General features: G+C 37.2%; 1 protein-coding gene and 1 long non-coding RNA gene across 9 annotated transcripts in view; one reads left to right on the top strand and one right to left on the bottom strand.

Annotated features, from left to right (window-relative positions):
* Positions 1-19872, top strand: part of SATB1 (SATB homeobox 1) — a 101207-nt gene that overhangs the window by 76437 nt on the left and 4898 nt on the right. For 6 of the 8 annotated variants that reach the window (XM_077865328.1, XM_077865330.1, XM_077865331.1 and 3 more), the window contains one exon: positions 17092-17295. In XM_077865328.1, coding sequence (XP_077721454.1) covers positions 17092-17295 — 204 coding nt within the window. Of the gene's footprint in view, positions 1-17091; positions 17296-17881; positions 19646-19872 lie in introns of those variants that run through there. The other 2 variants (XM_077865335.1, XM_077865334.1) reach the window with 2 other exon arrangements.
* Positions 1044-18160, bottom strand: LOC144293958 (uncharacterized). Its single transcript, XR_013361308.1, has 4 exons — positions 17934-18160; positions 17070-17305; positions 8753-8885; positions 1044-1102 (listed from the first exon to the last, which is right to left on the bottom strand). It is a non-coding gene; the product is annotated as an uncharacterized LOC144293958 (long non-coding RNA).

Here is a 19872-nt window from a genome sequence, read left to right as displayed (position 1 = left end):
TGCCAAATAAAATATATTCCTTTCCTTTTATCTTTATTTTTGTTTTACTACTTCAGTAATGAACCTCTCTTGGAAGCTTCCTAGGATTTTGTGGTGATTCCTGTTATCTGATGCAAGGTGCCATTTCCCATAGGCTAGTGGGTCTTTTACTCTTGTTCCCTTACTTTAGTCATTTTCCCTCTTCTTTAGTTATCTTCTCACATTAACAACCCCCTCCCCAAGAAAAAAACAAAAGCAAAAATACCCTTCACTTCCCAGTTTTTCACCAGGACTTTTTTCCCCCTTACCCTGGCTATTTTCTGTGTGTTTTAGGTTTGCTCCATGAAATCTTCCAAATTTGAAATTTCACACTTGTCTGCCTCTTCATACCTTCCTCTGGCCTGAATATCATTTTAAAGAAAAAAAAAAGTATTTGTCTTTTAGTTAGAACCCTTCTCCCATCTCAGATGCTAAGCAGTTCACACGGTTAATAGCAAGTTATTAGGTCTGTTTCTTCTCAAATTCTTCATCCGCTTTTATAGTCATTTTGCAAGGTGCAGATATTGTGGAAGATTTGATTCAATCCCCACCTCAGTGATCTGCCACAACACTGTTTCCTGTTGAATACAGGTATCTCAAAAAAAAAAAAAAAAAAAAAAAAAAAAGGATACAGGTATCTCCTCAGAATCCTTCTTAACACAAAGGTGAAGGCACCAGTGGTCACTAATCATTAGCTCAACCCACCGTTGCTCAGTCACTTGTATTTTAGGATTCCCAAGAAGAGATTTGAGATGCACAGCATAGTTGTATGGGGATGAGTCCAAGAAATAAGTGAAGATAAAAAACAAAAACAGAAATCATACCTTATAACTTAATTGCAACTTCCTTTGCTTTAATGACCCTGAAGTCTTTGCACAGCTACTTCAAGGTATGTTAAGGATAAGCCAGCATGCAAATTGAATCACATTTTTGCAGTCATTGGTAAGCTCACCACAGAAAGGAAACTTGACTTGTTCCTTAGCAAGGGAAAGATTTCGTAAACATTCTAAAAAACCATCCACTAGTTTTCCATGTTAGAAAACTTTTATTTTTGTATGTTGGAATTTCTTTGTTCCCAGCACACCTGGTGGATACAAAAGGGAACAGAAAAGAGAGACAAAAAAAGTTACTGTTTAGGTATTGGTATTGTATATATGCAGTTTGAGAATATTCAATATTTTGAGTACAAGGGAAGAGCATGTCTTTAAATTTAATTAGACTATTAGAATCCCATTATTCAAAACAAGATCATAATTTTCTTTATGAACCCTGCTAGATCCCTGTCTGATAAAAGGACAGTTTTCATGTATCTGGTAGCAGATCATAGTTGTAGATTCAGTAGAAAGTAGTTCACAAAACTTTATCCTGCCTAATGCAGTCCACTTTCTTTAGCACTGGTTGTTCTTCTGCATTGCTTTGGATCCTCATGAAAATATACAGGAAGGAGAATAAGGATTTGCCATTGTCTGTAGGGCCCACTGTTTGCATTTTTCATTGTTGAAATCATTCATATCATTTACAATGTAGCTCACTGTTTTATTCCAGAGTGGACAGGAATGGGGAGGGCATGTTCCTGAATGTCTATGTCATGTAAAAATAGGGTTATGGTAGCTAATTGATAAACTCACAGATAAATATATATTGTTGGGCATGCATAGTTTTTTAAAGGTCAGCCTCCCTACTTTTTAAAATGAAAAGTTGTTAATTTAGGCTGTATGGTGATATTCCAGACAATTCAAAAACAAAATGGACCTAATCAGGAAATTTAGTTCTTGGAGATGTTTGTTGAGATGCAGAACGAATCTGCATTCATTGAAAATTGAAAACCAGTGAATTCTGTTTCCGTAGAAATTTTGGAGATAACCTGGACATAAACTTCATCTTTCAGAGAAAGCACTGAGGATTGCAAAGAGTTGGTGCTCCCAATTCCATGGCTTTCATGCTGTACAGCCCCAGGCAAGTCACTTAACCTCTCAGGCTCTGAACTGCCCCTTTAGGAAGTTAAAATAGGTTGGGTCAGATTATGTCTAATGTCCCTGCAGTTCCAGGTTCTGTGAGTTTGTTGCTGAAACAGGTGCACGATTGTGAAAGAGGGTGCTATTTTGATTGAAGGTACTGCCGACAGGTGTGTTAGTCTGAAAATGAGTCACAGAGGAGGTAAGGTTTTGAATAATGAAAGGGTTTAGTTTTGAGGGGGCAGACAAAGTGCTATTTTGGGGTCTGTAGCCAAAAAGTATTCGTAGGTGGGATATAGTGGGGAGAATTGATTGATTGGGGTGCAGTACATGAACTTCATGTTACATAGTGTGAGGTGAGTTGAAGGTTGATGTAAACTCATCTGAGACTGTTTATTACACACCTGGATGACCTCTCTCTCATTAGCAAGGACCTAGCAGAACCAGTATAGTATAGAGATGAGATGAGCTGAATTCAGTTGGGGAATGGGCTTGGCTTAATACATGGTGGGGCAGTGGTCACCACAGAAACCATGTGACTTGACAGATTGCTAAAGAATTTCCTCCTTAAACACATTTTTCTTGTTTGCTTGTTTTTTATTTTAACTGATGCCTGAAATTCTACCTTTAACATTTTACTGTTTTTGGACTGGTATAAGTCCTGGGAAGGATAACACATTAAAGAGGAAAACATATTCTTGGTCCATGAGAAATCCCAGGTTTGGAAGAGATTAGTGAAATAAGAAAAACGAAGCAGGGAATGACAGCTCAGTTGAAGGAATATCTTGAAGCCCATATTTGCAAGTTCATAAATTGGTACCTGTAGCATTTAATAGCTGCTGAGGACTGCCCGTTCCCAAATGTCTCCTTTAAATGTTTACCCATTTACTAATGGTACCAACACGAGTGCTACTTGTTATGGGTGCTACTTGGCTGGTTCATTGATGGAGTATTTGGTGGTTTAAATGAAATGCAGATTAGCTAAAAATAAATTACTTTCAATAAGGTCAAGGAAGTGAAGGCTGTAAATAAAATATACATTCACAAACAGACAAATGCTATTAGGAAATCCAGCTCAGTCCATGCCAAGCTGTTACTGTCTAAATTGCCTTCTTTCTTCCTGGCTTGCAATTAATTTTTGCTTGTGTGTTTGGAGATTGGGGGAAGGGTAATAGCCTAATGGGTAATGATTTTATTTTAGTATTTTGATTAAAGAGACTAAATAACTTGGACCCTGGATAACCATAAGGACTAAAGCCTTATCCATCAAGCTTAATTTCTAGACAGAAAGTTGTGTTATATTTCTGGATAAATTTAGCATTGTGCTACGTATAATATATAGCAAGGAGATGGCTGTGTGGGAGTTATTTTCTACCAGTGCCCCCCCTTACCATCTTCCTGTTCACTTTTTTTCTTTCTTTAGCCCTCTATTTGACTAGACCCCTTCTGCCCTGTCCTCAAATCCTATAACCATTTGCTCTTTGAAAAGTGGTGCTGAGAGCAAGGACTAGTATTTGGTTACCTCTGGTTTCCTAACTTTTGCATAGCTCCCCATGTCATTCTTTTATTCCTTTCCCTGCTGCTATCTTCTCTCTGGCCTGCTACTTATCCCCTTCTGTTTGGGAAACCCATGTGTCTTTGGAAAACCTCATTAGTGTTCCTCTTCTGACAGACATTTCTCAAAGGATAATCTACTAGTCTTGACTACCCTTACAGTTATTTGGATGGTATGAAGTTAATTAAATTAGAATATGGTCGCTCTCTTCACCATTTTATAGGTTATAAACCCATTTTTTTAATTTATAGTAGGACCAGGGAAAAACAGTGAGGAATATATGTGCTAGTACAGTTAATCAAAAATTTTTAAGCTGTCAAACTATTGTTCTATGAAGGAAATCTCCTCCAGCACTGAAATAAATTAAAGTCTTCTCTCATTTTGGTCAACTTGAGGATTGGGTGAGGGTGGGCATTCTCAGCAACCATGGCACTGTTGAGATGCTCCAATGGAAATGTGGGGCTCCCCAGGACATAGTCTGGGAACAATTGTACTAGTGATTAACTATTTTCCTCCAACCCATCTCTAACAGACCATGTCCATTAGTGGCAAAAAACAAAACCAAAAAACAGGAAATCTGTTTCATGAATCCATAAATACCAAAGTTTTCTAAGCTAGGAACATATATGATTCTAGAACAATATTTGAAATATGTGTATGTGTGTTGGCATATCTATATGTGTATATACACACATGTGGTGTGGTAGGAGTTCTTAACCTGTCCCCTCTCTCCCCCACAGGGGTCCATAAACTCGGAAAGAGAAAGATACCTTTATTTGCACTAACATGTTACTGAAATTTGACATTTTATTCAGTTATCAATATGGGCAACAAATCATAGTAGTGTTAACAATACATATGAATTTGTCACCAGTAAAATTCACAAATATTTTCATATCATGGTAAATTATTGCAGATATCTCAAAATATTATCTTTGTTCATCACTACAAAATTATAGTAGTTATCAGATCTCTTGTTAGATGTTATTTAGTGTGTTAATAAAGAAGCATTTATATTACTATATCACAAATTTTTGATAACTGTATTTCAGCATAATTGGCTTTTCTTCATAATCTTATTTTATTTCAGACATGCAAAAACATTGTTCTGGAAGGCATCATCTATGGGCATTACCAGCTTGCCAAAAGGGTCAATGGCAAAAAAGAAACGAGATAAATGATTAGATAAATTATATGTGAGGGAAAAAATTACATTTTCTTTTTAGTACATTAGCTGAAGAATTCTTAAATTTACCAGGGAAACATTTGTTACTTATTACTTTATAGTGTGCTTATTTTTCAAGTGCCCTTCACTTCAGAGCATGTAAGCAGGGGTTTAGATTCATTGTAGTAACATTTAAAACAACAGCAAAAACAGAAGCCTTATTGGCAGCCTTTTCTCCAACATTCTGATGCCACATATAGTGCAGGACTTTGTGAGAAGAGGGCCCTTTGCCCTTAGACTAGAGACTGTGTCAGGGGGAATTCACCTTTATATCAACTTACATCTGAGGTATAAGCTGTTTTCCCCTCACCGGATTTTAAGTGCTGGTGGAAGTGACTCCCTATTATATCTGTCTCTGCATCTCCTCTTAATCCACATAGTAGTAGGTGGCACATAGATGGCAATTAATAAATATTTGTAGAAGGATAAAATGATCCAGAAGCACATTTCATCTGCTTTCAATTTTGCCCTCACAAAACTCAGCACATTCTTAAGAGAGTCTGGGTGGGACGAGAGGGCCTCTGTCCTCAGACAGAGTAGGGTCAGACTCCTGTCCTCTTTCCCCAGGGCCCCTCTTGGAGCCTGCCTTCTCCAGGTATGAAAAGGATCAGTGGTCATGAGAAGTGACTGACATGGCCTGTGCAGCAATTCCCAGCCCCCCTGTCTCCCTTTATTGGTAAAAATTATAACTCAGCCATTGTCACTGGGATCCACATGATGCTTCTAGAAATATTTACGGTTTCTTTTTTTGATGTGTCCTTGTGAATCACCAGATCAGAGTCCCTCATTAAGACAACCTCTGATTAGTAGGTTTGCATGATGGATAAAATGATGTGGGTTTTGGTCACAAAATGTGTGTTACTTTATCAGCAAAATCATAAGCAGCTCGGGAGCTCATAATGACCCTGCCCGTTTGATTGTTCCTCTTAGGATATGAGTCCCATAAGTTTTACAATCCAGAATTGCCTTCCCCCAGTTTTAAACATTCTTTGTTCTCTTTCCTACAACATCATAGAGGGAAGACTTAAATTTTTAATTCCCAGCCCCTAAAATATGCATAATGGGATGTATAGTTCATTCTAGGAGATATCTGCAGTGTTGAAAAGTTTCATATAAATCAATTAAAAATGCATCGGCAGAAATATTTGTTAAAATAACCTGTAGTAAATTATTTTTGTAAGTAAACAAACTACAGTATCAGGTAAAATCATCACCTAAAAGTTGTTCATTTTGTAAGTTCACACTTTTATAAGTTTTCTTTTTTTTTTTTTTTTTTTTGGCACATGGCATATGTGGAGATTCAGCAACACTTTTTTCTTCATGATTTTGAATAGAAAAATAAATACTGCAAAATTTTAATAGTGACTTTAAGATGCATCATGATAAGAAATTTACTTCATAACATTGCCATATAAGAGTACTTATTTGGATTGAGGGGTTTAGGGAAAATGAAGTTTCTCATTCAGCTTCTTTAAACAATCAGATGTATTTGCTTTTGACAGAAGCCTTTAACAGTGCTTCCCTGCCTCCTTAAACCTAGTAAGCTGAGCTCAGTTTGAATCTTGTTTTTTTGAAATGCAACATCATTATGAATGCAAGTTGTTGGACTTTGCTACAATACAGGATATCTTCAGGAATAACAGAGATGTATACAGTTTCTTGCCACTAACTAAATGGTCCAGATTGTGTAGTTTTTATACCTTTCTCATTCTCCAAACTTAGTGCCACTTCAGTGTTACAGAGAATTCTTTGCTGCATTTTTACACTTACTCATTGAAGTATGAGCCTCAGGGCATGTCTAGGCCCCTTGGGTGAAAGAAAGTGAAGAGTATGCCATTCAAAGGGCCATTTGTGTGGACATTTGTTTATGATAAATGTAATTCAGCTGAGTTGGCGGTGGCCTGGATTAAAGAAACCCATCAGCGTTAGTTCATGGAAGAAATACTGAGGGCCTGAACCAGAGCAATAGGAATGGAAAATAAGGAACCAATTCAAGAAACGTTCTGAAGGAGTAGAATTGGCAGGAATTCATGATTGTTCTCTTATAAAGTAAACAGACAAGAAAAATCAGATTTTTAATCTGAAGCTCTTTGCTATTTTTTTTATTAAAAACATACAACTGCATTTATTTATTTATGTATTTATTTATTTAGAAAAATAAAAAATGCAAGCATAAGGAAGAACATAAGAAATACGTATAATCTCAATTAACTAAAGATAGGCTGATTTATGTTCTTTGTATACATACACATGTATGTGTACACACTTGTATGTGTGTTCTTTATACATGCCTGTATGTAGACATACATGCATACATACATGTGTGTACACTTATATATATGTACATGAATATGTCTTACATTTATTCATATGCTATACATACCTTTTAATTTCCTACTGAGATATATTTAAGTTATATTCTACCTTTGCTATCACAAATAATGCTAACATGAACATTATTACAGTTAAATATTTGTATACATCTTTAATTATCATTTATTTTGGATCAGTTCTCAAAAGTAGAATTACTGGATCAAAAGAGGCTTTTGTGTTTTAAAGGTGATTACTAGACATTTCTACATTCAACATTTCCACATTGCCTTTCAGTAAGATTATACCAATTTATACTTTAAATAACAGCCTTTCAGCCCAGGTGACTGGGTGGGTGGTGATGCTATTAATTGAGTTAAACTACATCAGAGGAGAACCTAGTCTGTAGGAGGGAGATACTGGGTTCAGGTTGGGACGTGATAACTGAATTATTTTCATTAACTCCCTAGATAGTCACATTCCTTTGGATTATCTGTGTGATGATAACAACAGTAAAAATAGTAATGACATTTATCATACCGTTACTGTGTGCCCATCTCCTTGCATGAGTTGTCTCATTTAATTCTTGCAACCCTATGAATAGTGGGAAAATTACCCCCATTTTATAGAGGAGAAAATTGAGGTCTAAAGAATTTGAATAACTTGACCAAAGGTACAGAGCTAGTACATAATAGAATAGGAATTCAAGTTAAAACCCAGGCTTTCTTAACAAGTGGATCTTATAAATACAGTATGTAGAGGAGGTAAGGTCACAGTAATTAAGTATTCTCTAAGTCCAGTATGGTAAAGAGCTCTAGCAAAAGAATGGTGGGCACAGTCAGTTCAAAAGCAACTGGTCTACTACTTTTTCCTGGTACATTGCTAATTCATCTCCTTTTTTTCATTATCCACCTCATTTTAAACATTGCCCATTCTTCAAGGCCAAGCCAATATCACTTTTCATCAGTAAAGACTTCCTTGACTATTAAAACCATCTCTTGTTCACCACCACCTGGATCCCACTTGGTGTCTGTCCATCATTGACCTTTATCATGCACTGCCTTGCCCTGGTGGTTATTTTTGAATGCTTCCCAAATATACAGAGAGCCATTTCAAGGCAAGTGCTTTCAGTTAAGTTCATCAGACCTTTTTGTAATTATCAAGGACCAGGCACAGAGCTGAATGTGTTCTATTTCATTTGTACCAGCCACAATCCTGCAAAATTAATACTGTTATTGCCTGCACTTTGTAGAGGAGGATCTGAGGTTCAAAAAGGTAATTTGCTTAAGTTCACATGCATAAACGCTCTATTGATATACTGAGGTGCCTGATGATGACTTGAAGGTCAGTTAGTATTTGGATGGGCAAGAAAAAGGAGAAAGAGCTCTCCTGTTAGTGTGAAGAACAGAGAATAGAATGTGGGGAAATGTTGGGCAACAGCTAATAAATAGTCCCATGAATTAGAATATGAATGCAATTGGGAGCAGCCTTCAGGGCAGCTATAGAGAATGTGAGCATTTTCTCTACAATAGGAAGCCTTTGAAGGTCATTTTCAGCAGATAAGATAACTTTGGGCAGTTTGAAAGCAGAAGGCTAGAGCAATGATTTTCGTCCCACCATCTCTTTTCCAAGAATGTCTCAAAGATCACTAGGAGTATTCAAGAAAGCTTAGTTAAACTTGTAACTTACCTGTCAGGAAGTTCCATAGGCTAAATTAGACATCATATTTATCTGCTTCCTGTAGGCATCACAACTCTATATGATAGCATTTGTTCTCTCATTCTTCATCAAAGCTCTAGTCATCATTGGGGTACTTTTTCCCCTGAGTTAAGAAAAGGAATGATTACTTAAAAGCTTTTTTGTACAGAAATTGAAATAATTGTCCGTCAGAAGTAATTAAAAAGAATGTTTGGTGCCTTAGAGCGTAATTTAAGAAAGAAGGGTCCCAGACTGACAAGTCATTGATGGACAAGGGGAAAGGAGTAGATGATTCTTTATGATAGAAACAAGGATAAAATTGATGAACCTTGGGAGTGCTAAGTTTTCTGTTTTTTATTGACAGTAACTACAGAGAATGAGGAGATAATAAATACTTAACAAAGTTATTGGGGCACCTGGGTGGCTCTGTCGGTTGAGCATCCAACTTACTCTTGGTTTCAGTTTAAGTCATCATCTCAGGATCTTGGAATTAAGCCCTGCCTCTGGTTCCATACTTAGTGGGTAGTCTGCTTGAGATCCTTTCTCTCCCTCTCCCTCTGCCCCCTCTCTCTCCCTGTCTCTCTCTCTCTCTCTAAAATAAATGGATACATATTAAAAGAATATTAAAAAGAAAACTTAAGATATTAAGGTACAGTGTGTATAAATCTTAAACAGGAGCCAAATCATATTACTGAAACTTATATAATGTCAAAAATACATCTTAGGTTGAGGGGAAAAAACAAAAAAATCTTTTTCCAAGTCCATATTCAAGCATCAGACATGTAAGCCAGATTTTTGTTTCACTTAAGCTTTGAAGAATCTTGAAAGCAGGTTAGTTTATGAAGTATAAGAAAAATTAAACATTTAAGTTAGATATCTTCCAAATCTAATGTTTTTAAAGGAAAATTCAACCTTTCTTTGGAATTCTGTTTCATTCAAGTTACAAGATTATTTTCTTAATGTTATCTACAGTTGCATGCTTTTTTTCTTCATTCCTCCTTTTTCCCTATTCAGATTCTACCTCCTGAAAATATTCTTACTGTAAGATCTCCTTGCCCGACAACCTTTTTAAGTAAGAACCATTTTTATCTACTCTGGCCAGATTGTCATCTGATAATCTTATTATGGATCAAACAATCTGTAGTAAAAGAAAAAAGCACTATATTTATATGTGCCATAAAGTCAGTGGCTTTGAGAAGGTAGAAAAGAGAGGAACATAAAAACAATTTAATGGTGGGGACCTCTCATTATGTTATAGAATAATCTGCTTTGGCAGAGGTTTTTCTTCTGAAGAACTTCGTTTTTTTACTTGCTCAAAATTTAAGCAAAATTGCATAATAAAAATTATTTACCAATGATTCTGATTATTTAAAATTCACTAAATTTTAATGGGAGCTTTTCCTCAAATTGTATGAATATTTCTTTTTGCTAATAAGAAACCTCCAGGAAATAAAAAAGGAAGATAAACCAACCAAACTCCAGAAACTGCTTAATGTGTTTAACCTCTTAAAGACAAAGTAGCAAAAATGAACGCATGAAAAATTTACGAGTAGCCATTGTATGTCCTATTTCCATAATATGGAAACCCACAGATTTTTGGCTATGATACTGAGTACCTTGTATAACCTGGAGAGAGTTTAAAACAGTACCAGTTTAGAAACTTAAACATTGTAATAATTTTTAAATATCATGATTGGGGTCTTTTTATCTTTTCAGCAAATGCAAATATTAGAAACCATACCTTGAAAATAAATATATTTGGGGGACACACACACACATACACAAATATCCCATTTAAATGTTTCTTTTTAAGTAGGCTCCATACCCAACATGGGGCTTATCTCAACCGTAAATATGTTTCTTTTTAAAACCCATCTTTAAATAAAGTGGATGTGATGTGCTACTTTTAGCATGAAAATTTATTGGTACGTCTCTGTTCAAACTTACTTCCCATGTTTTCTTTAGTAAGACCAATGTTAGCAGGAAAAGTTACCGCCCCTGCCGAGATTCTCTTCACTGTACACAAAGTAGATGTTATTAAACTGGGGAGAAAGATTAATGTATTTCCTCCTAATTCCATAGAGGAGAACATGTATCTTTATTAATGTTAATGGTGGGGACCTCTCATTATGCTATAGAATAATCTGCTTTAGCAAAGGTTTTTCTTCTGAAGAACTTCATAACATTTAAAGGTTAATATGTTAGGTAAAGAACAGTATCTTAAGATAAGCATTTTTATTACAGGACATGATGGGATGGTTTTTATTAAATTATATGATGATTTGAATGGGGAAGAAGAAAAAGTGCATCACTTCTTGCCCTCAACTTTAATGCGTTTAATCAAATAATGACCTTCTGGAAAATAGTTAATTTTAAGCATTTGGAAAGATCAATACCACTTTGCCACCAAAAAATGGCCTAGACGATGAAATTTGATGTGTTTAAAGTATCCTTTCACCCTCTTAACTGAGTAAATAATTTAAAATGCTTTCAATATTGCTTTGCCACTGTTCTGTTTCTCACTGTTTGAAATGTGATGATTGTTCTTGAAAAAGAGGGTTGAAGTTGGTACGGGAAGCATCCGAGCCTCAAACCTGGAAGCGGAGTTGTACCTGCACAAGGCCCTGTGTGTGTGTGTCTGCATTAGGGCCCCCAAAGAAGTGCTGTGTGTTAAGACTGTATTTGAGGCAGAGTGTGTTAAAAACATAAAAAGTGTGAAACTAGAATGCTTCTGGAATGTTAAAGGGATAGCTTAAAACACTGCTAGTCACCGTGCATCTTTGTGATATCTTTAATCCTTCATGCTAAAGGTGAAAGATTCCGCAACTCTGACAATTAGAACCCATTTTCCCCCCAGCTTATAGAACATTGATATGAAATTACCCTTGAGTGCCGACAGCTTTGTAAATAAAAAAAAATTGCCCTCTATTAGCATGTTTGTGGGCAGATTAAAAACTGTCTTCATTAGCATAAGTAACACTTACGAATTCTTTTAAAAGTAGAAAATTATTTGCTGAATGATAAATTGCTAGCTTTATAGTTAGTTGTTGAAAATGTACTCATTCAAAATGCCTGGTGTAGTTTAGTCTACAATACTGAATTTTTGTTGGAAGTACTATTTAATGGATTATGTACTTAATCCTTGTTCCTACTACTTGCTCAAATGTAATTCATGCTTTCCACTAAAATGTTTGTATCAAATACGTCCCTATTTAGATTGATTTCTTTTAATATCATATATTATTATACTATATGCCCCAGAGATTGGAACAAAATACTCCTGCAAATAACACATAAAAGATGAGGGTGAGGGGGAATAAATACAGACTATAAAATGTTTTGCTTTTTAGAACTCAAATTATCCTTCCGTTTCTTAAAATGCATTTTTCCTTCTTCGTTGCAGCAAGAATTGTCATTTTCTTTCTCTTTTTTTTATAGCTCTTGGGTTTAAAATGTATATGTAACAGTAATATATACGTATCTGTGTATTGTGTGAAAGGACTTTTTTTTCTTAGAGAATGCTGAAACCTCTTTTCCCCTGGAAAACTAGTTGTGCTCTGTGCTCCCAGCTCTGTCACAGAACAGACCCCGGAAGGGTTCTCTTTTTATGTGCGTGAGACTGTAGAGGTACAATAAATTCCATTCAGGAAAAGAGGTTACTTCTCTGACTCAATTAGAATCATTGCGTACCCCTTCTCCGTTAAAATGTTCGAAGTGAATTGACTTGAATTAATTGTTCTAAAAGGAGTGGAGTGGAAATCAGGGATTGAGTTTGGTTGGAAATTAGCAGCTGAGAGATGAAGGTGCCAGGATTTTTATTTAAATGTGGTACAACAAGATTCTGTCAGTAAAGCACATCATTAGAATATTGAGTTTAGAACTGCTAATTTTTCCTTTAAAATGAGCATACAGTCATGTGTTTCATGGACCATAATAAATTGCCATTGTGTTGTCATTGAGTTTGTTTTGCTTTTTTTCAGTACTGGTTTGGCAGTCATTCTGCATTTTCTCTCTTTCCTTCCCCCCCCCCCCCCCCGATCTTACTTTTTTTTTTTTTTTTTTAAATAGATCCCTCACCAAAACCAGTCAAACGAATGTTATTTATTTCGTGCAGTCTTAGGTTTAGCATCTTCTGCACCATTTTCTTGCTTACGGTAGCAAGACATTTGCAGATGGTTCTTGGTTACTATAAAGTACATAACAGTATTTCCTTTGTGGCAGATGGATTTAAGACTTTTAGTTCTCAATAAATGTAGGTTTACAATACATAACTTTACAGGATTTGTGTTGTATATAACAGGTTTGAACATATTATCTCAGAATTCATCTGCATGGCATTTTCAGCTTATTCAGGGTTCATGCCAGTTTTTTTAAGTAATAGGGGAGCGCTGTGATTGATAGCAACAGCTCAAGGCGTGATTTTGAATAGAAACAAAGGGTTTAGAACAGAAGGTGTCAAATTAAACTTCGTCAGTTTGAAAAGTAGTAACATCCTGAAAGTTTTACTAATTTATTTACATGTGGCTACTGTTTATATTTTGCCCTCTTTATATGCAGTGTAATGTTGCTTGGCAAATTTACTACATTTAAACTTTAGGTTGTTCCTTGTACCATTTTAGTTTTCTGAGAATGGATCGGTCTCATTATTTTAAGGCTGCTACTCTCCTGTCTTTTCTACTGTACAGAACAGTCGTGATCTAATTTAATTTGGGGAGTAACTCACTACTCCTACCTATGGTCTTATAATATTTCAAGTCCCAGAGACCACTCTTAAAAATGTAATTATATTCACATTTTGCAACAAAGTACTGCATTTCATTCCTTGTCTCTCTTCTACCAAGTGAATCTATACATTTATCATTTAAAAACCAATATAGTACTTAGGAGAATCATCATTATTTGTCAGATATTACAATATTCTGACATGTTCATTGTCTTACCAAGTTTGTTTGCTCTAACAATATCACTTAGGAAAAAATGACCTAGAAAAAGGTATTGGGGCGTTAGAAAGCATTTGGCTTTTTTAGTCACTTTGTGCAAGACATAGATCAGATTACTGTCATCATTAATAGAGTCTCAATTGATAGGATTTGAGGTAGTCAGAATATTCCAAAGTATTTAAATAGTATTAGAATGAATTAATCTTATCTTTGCCAGCATAAATTGGGAATGTGCCAGTGTCTCTGATGACAAAGAACTAGTGTGTCAAAATGTCTGTTTTCCATTATTTTTTAAGAGATATGCACATCAAGAAAAGCACTACCCCCCTTTTAGTTCTTTTTTTTTTTTTCTTTTTGGAATACCCTTGTAGAGCTAACAGTTCCCAGCTGCACCGTTAAATATTTTTCTAAGAAGCATCTGATTTCAGTCTCTTAAAATCATCATGTCTCTTGAAAGGCTAGCAGAGACATGCTTCAAACTTATAATTCATCAAATTATTTTTAGATAAGGAATTAGAAGTATTATTTAAGGGCAGAGGTTAATAGCAAACTACTGGAAATGTTATGTTAGTCACGGGCAATTAATAAAAATAAGGATCCATCTCATAAGTATAGAGACACAGAAGTGACAATATGAGCAAAATATTTGTTGAATGAGTCAGGGCTCTTTTTCTGAAATATTTGTTAAACCAGCATGAGTGTGATTGTTTAGGAATTAGCTATCATTATTAGCCATTTTAAAAGAACTAATGATTTTCTTTTCCAAAGAACATCTGTGATCCACATGTTTTTTCACATATATCCAAGTGCTAACTGATCTGTTACTTTAAAAAGTTTCTAAAGGATTGGAAAAATTATTGGAGTTTTTCAGCTCTCTCCAAGAAGCTTTTCTTATGTGAATTGTTCTTAATTTAACTTTAAGCAAATTTTAGTTACAAGTGTTTATTTCTTTCACAAAAAAAAAAAAAAAAAATCTTAGATACTCAATGTTTGGCACTTACTGCAATAGTATACAATACTAGCTAAGTACAACACCTCCCCCCAACAACAACTTTTCTGTTCTGTTTTTTATGAACCTTCTGACATTTTAAAAGGTAAATAGAATTGTAGCAGTTTTGCTCTATTTAGGCATGGGAGCTTGTCAATTGCTATAACTGAAGAATGGAGAGAAAGGGGAGGAGGAGAGTCATCTCAACCATAGCTAATAGTCAAGCCTACAGGAAGACAGATATCTAAAATCTGCACAGCATCCAAACTTAGAGGTAAAGTGTAAAGAAATAGCTGAGATTTGGAAAGTATAAAATGTTTTCATGGCTCAATCCAGATAGCAAATATTTGCCAATAAGAGCTAAATAAACAACATCTCCAGGGCACTGTATGCAAGTGGGTCTCAAATACTTCAAATACTCAAATGCAGTTTGAGAGTTAATATTAGACTCCTATAAATAGAGCTAAAATATGACACATCATCATATTTTTCTAGAAATAAACATAGAATTGCCATGGTTAGAAAAGAAGCATATTCAGTGACATGCTAATCACAATTATTATTTTTTTTAACTATTATTCTCTCAGGTAAATGTTCAGTTTACTGCCTGCGCTCATAGCCTTGAATTGCACATTCAGTGGCGTTGAATGAGTGCATGATTGCATGACTATCCCCTTGTACATATTTGTTTAATTATAGGACCTGTTGAGTAGAGAAACAAATATCTCAGAAAAATTAGTAGATCTCAGGTTTAGCAACAGTCATTCACCCTTGGCTGGTCAGTAGTGGGCTTTGGGAAACTGATGTTATCAGCTTTCCAGCTTTTCTTTTAAATTCTCACAAATAAGCCATTTGGGGGGAAGTGGGCCTTATTTCTTTTCACTGTATATTGCAATTAGAAGGGGAAGGAACATTTTCTCCAGTGGTTCAGTTTCAGATAAAGGGAAGAAAAGTCATTTCATTCTCTGGTCTCACCCCAAACAACATTTGCACAACACACACAAACTCTCCTTGGCTAGTAAAAATCAGATAATAAACTGCTCATTCCACTCCTGTCCAACTCATTTACTTGGAATTTCCAAGAAACTCCTTTATCTTTGGTCAAGTCACTAAAGTAGAGCCTAAGAGGGAATCAGGTATGTATGACTTTATGAAGGACTTGGAAGGAGTGAGGGAGGGTAGGGAAAAGGAAGGGGTCCAGTAAGAATATGGTCTCAGGTAGTCTGTATTGATGAAGGAAGGCAGGGCAGAGGGGCATCTCCAAAGAGTAGATTGAAGGGTTGAATGAATTGTCACTTTGGAGGAAGAGGGCAGGGACATTGTACCACTGGTAAGCCAGTCATTCACCACCCCAGCATGAGGGGGTCAAGTGAGGATGTGGAGTAACCGTCCACTCATCTCCAGGTAGAGATGACTCCAGATATTGATCCAAAGAAGTGTAGCTGTTAGCAGGCAGCATGGCAGCGGAGGTAGTTGCCTTGCCAGTGAGGGGATCTGGGTTGGGACTGTCTCCCTCTTACTCTCCACCCCAATGGTGAGTGTTCATTGTGGCAGCCGAGATGAAGGATGTTTGAGATGAGGATTTGAAAATGTTAGACAATGTACTCTGTAAGACCACTCATTTCTTGATACTCTGAGGATCAAAAATGGGGCCTTAGGGGAGTCATCAGAGAGGTTCAGGTTTTGGTATTCACTGGACATTTCCTTCTCTCTTAACTCAGGAAATCTATTAAAATTCTTGTCTGGTGAATCATATGTTGCGCACTGTAGTGGGCAGGAAAAAACAGGCTCTGAGATGCCTTTCTGGAAAGTTTTTGGAGAAGTCTTCTAATGCCCATTCTGATCATTATGCTTTACACTGGACAATATTCTTGCTCACACTACTGCCTGTGTCCTTTCTCTCTCTGTCACACACACACACACACACACACACACATTTACACATAGTTTCCTTCCTAATACAAAAAATCATAAACTTAGGGAATCCTTTCAGAAAACAAATTATTTTAAAAATCTGTCCTATCTCTTCTTAAATACCTTCAGGCTCTCAGATGGCTGCTAATCAGACAAGAACGTTGGGCAAGACAAGAAGCACATTCAGCTTTGCCTTTCTCCTATTTCACATATTGCAAAGTCCGTGGTAAATGTGTCTTGCCCTTGGAATCTTAAAAAACATGACCCTCCTTTAAGATGCAAATCTGAACATTTATTAGAAACAGAGCCTGCCTTCTTGACAGCCACAGCTATTCTCCCTTAACAGGTTAAAAAACATTTTTTGAGATTGGAGTGTTTGGAGCTTATGAAGAAAGTTAACTTTACAAGGTCTTTTCTTTTTAGCTCTTAATGGAAAATATCAGCCCCCCCACAGGCATGAACTGACCTATTATGCCCTTGTCTCTAAGGGGTGGTTGTGTGAGCTGTTACGCTGGAAAGAAGATCCTTCTCCAGAAAACAGGACTCTGTGGGAGAACCTCTCCATGATCCGAAGGTTCCTCAGTCTTCCTCAGCCAGAACGTGATGCCATTTATGAACAGGAGAGCAACGCGGTGCATCACCATGGCGACAGGCCGCCCCACATTATCCATGTTCCAGCAGAGCAGATTCAGGTTCGTTTACCTTGGCCAATTCAATATAGCACTAAGTAAATAGAGCTTTAAACTTAGCAGGGAAATTAGCGTTTCTCTTCTTCCCGCCAGTCTAAACATAGGCTTTAGCAAGAGGTAACGATACACTGCCATCTTGCTCTGGGGAATAAAAGGAAAATTAGCACACTTTTTCCAACATGTGTATTGTGCTCCTCTTCCTTCATCTCCCCACCCACAATGTGGCAGGAACCCCCTTTTTTACACTTCTTGTTTGGCAAGTGTGTCTTTGTTAGAACTGGGTTGTTTCTTGTGTGAGAGCTCAAATTTTGTTTTTGTTTTTTAAAAATCCATTTAAGAAATACCACCGATTCCTTAATGCTACTAATACTGCCCTTTAGGAAAGGAATTACTGCTGTTTCCGTAGAGGTGATTTGTACAGTCGCAACTCTATATAACCTTGGATACTGTCCAAAAAGAGGAGGGGAGGGAAACCTAATTGGAATCTTGTTTCTGACTCCTTGGCCCTTCCTTCACCTTGTAGTTGTCTCCTGACACCCCCACAGAACACAGGTTAGGGGTGAGTCATGTCTGTTTGTCTTTCCTTTAGAGCCCCTCTCCCACCACCCTTGGGACAGGAGATTCTAGAGGCGTTTTCTTACCAGGCCTGCTGACCCCTGCACCGTGGCTCGGTGCTGCTCCTCAGGTGAGCGGGCACAAGTTACAAGTTACCTATACCAGCAAGAGAGGGGGTGGCATAAAGACCTGCTCCCTTGGTCAGAATTTTCAGACTTGCAAAGGACATACTATAACCGTGGTGGTGGCCAGAGACCACTGTGCCAGCGGATTCAGCCTTGTGCTTATTAGCTGGTCATGTCATGGAACTTGTCTCCATTCATCCACTGAGGGAACTCCCCTATGAATCTAGATTGGGAAGTTCTGGAATCAGATAGTTTGTTGGTGCTCTATGGCCTTGATTTCAAAGGAAGCATATTGAATGAACTGGAGCTGTAGAACGTATTTCTGTGAAATCCAAGGGGATGTTTTTAGCTTTTCCCGTTAAGAGAAAATGGCTCTGCCTTCCAGAGTCCTAAAATTCTACTGTCTTTGTTGAATCACCTGCATTATTTCTTGGTATTGCTGTGGGGGCGGGTGGAGACTATATATGTACACACACATATATATGGGTAGCTAAAACCAACAATAATAGGGTTATCCACCCACTAGGAAAAAAAAATCCTTGAGTATGTATTAAAGATAAATTGGAAAAGAGAATCCCTTAGGATATCAAGCACTGAAATCATCACGAAAGCCTGAAAAACGTACTGCTTGGCAAAAACAAAGAGAAAGGTATATATATGTATATATATATGTTAAGTAAAAATAGTACTTGTTTGAAAAAGTGAATTGTTTTTAATAAAACTGTTTCTTAGGGGGATAAAAGGAAATGGTTAGGCACAGTCTAAAGGCTCTAATATTTTGCCGCTCACTCAGGTTGATTTCTTTGATGATAAGAATTATGGATACAGAGTATACAGTATGTGCATGTGTCACACATTTGTTATGTATAATTGTGTATGGAAATTACCGCACGTGTACAGACACTAATTACGAAAAAGTGTCTGTATACACTAAATTTAAATCCTAATCACATCTGAGTTTACTATAGACAAAACAATTTACTAGCCGTTATATGGTGCATCAAACTTTTATTTTCCGGTAAGAAGAAAAAAAAAAAAACTTGCAGTGTCAGCCTAGTGCAATTTGATAAGAAATTGTATGTGTATTAAGTCGGAACTGACTGGTAGGAAATTCACAAACGTGAGAATCTCAGAAATCCTTCGGAGTCTTAAGGGATAATGCTGAAGAAGAACAGGCATTTATCCATTTTATTTGGAATTTAAATAAACTTTATCTTCTTGCTCCTTGCTTTAGCCATGGATGAAATGGGGTCAAAACACAGGTTTCTTTACCCCCGCGGGCCTGTAGCACTCCTTTCTAAAACGTCTTTGAAATCCTTACGCCTCAATCTTCATTTAATTTTTAAAAATTTGTACTTATTCATGAGAGACCCAGAGGAGAGAGAGGCAGAGACACAGGCCGAGGGAGAAGCAGGCTCCCTGCATGGGGAGCCCGATGAGGGGCTCGATCCCGGGCCCGGGGTCACGCCCTGAGCTCAAGGAGGTAGATGCTCAACCACTGGGCCCGCCCAGGTGCCCCTTCAATCTTCATTTTAAATCTCTGTTAATTATTTCCATCATCGTTTGCTCTGCTGTCTTCGGCTTCGGATGGGTATCCTTCTGGTGAAGGTTGTGGCTCACATTTTCGGTGCGCGGAGTTTTCATTCCGTGAGCCAGACGGAAAATGAAGGGTGGAGAGGCTCCCCTGACCTCCGATGAGGAAGCAAGCCCCCCCTCCCCATCAGTCACCCCCCATCAGTCACCCCCTCCCCCGTCAGTCACCCCCCATCAGTCACCCCCTCCCCCATAGTCACCCCCCTCACCTATCAGTCACCCCCCCTCCCCATCAGTCACCCCCCTTCCCCATCAGTTACCCCCTCCCCCATCAGTCACCCCCTCCCCCATCAGTCACCCCCCTCCC

Source organism: Canis aureus, chromosome 22, assembly GCF_053574225.1.
Source record: "Canis aureus isolate CA01 chromosome 22, VMU_Caureus_v.1.0, whole genome shotgun sequence".
Taxonomy (NCBI): Eukaryota; Metazoa; Chordata; class Mammalia; order Carnivora; family Canidae; genus Canis; species Canis aureus.
This window is presented reverse-complemented; position numbering and strand designations above follow the sequence as displayed.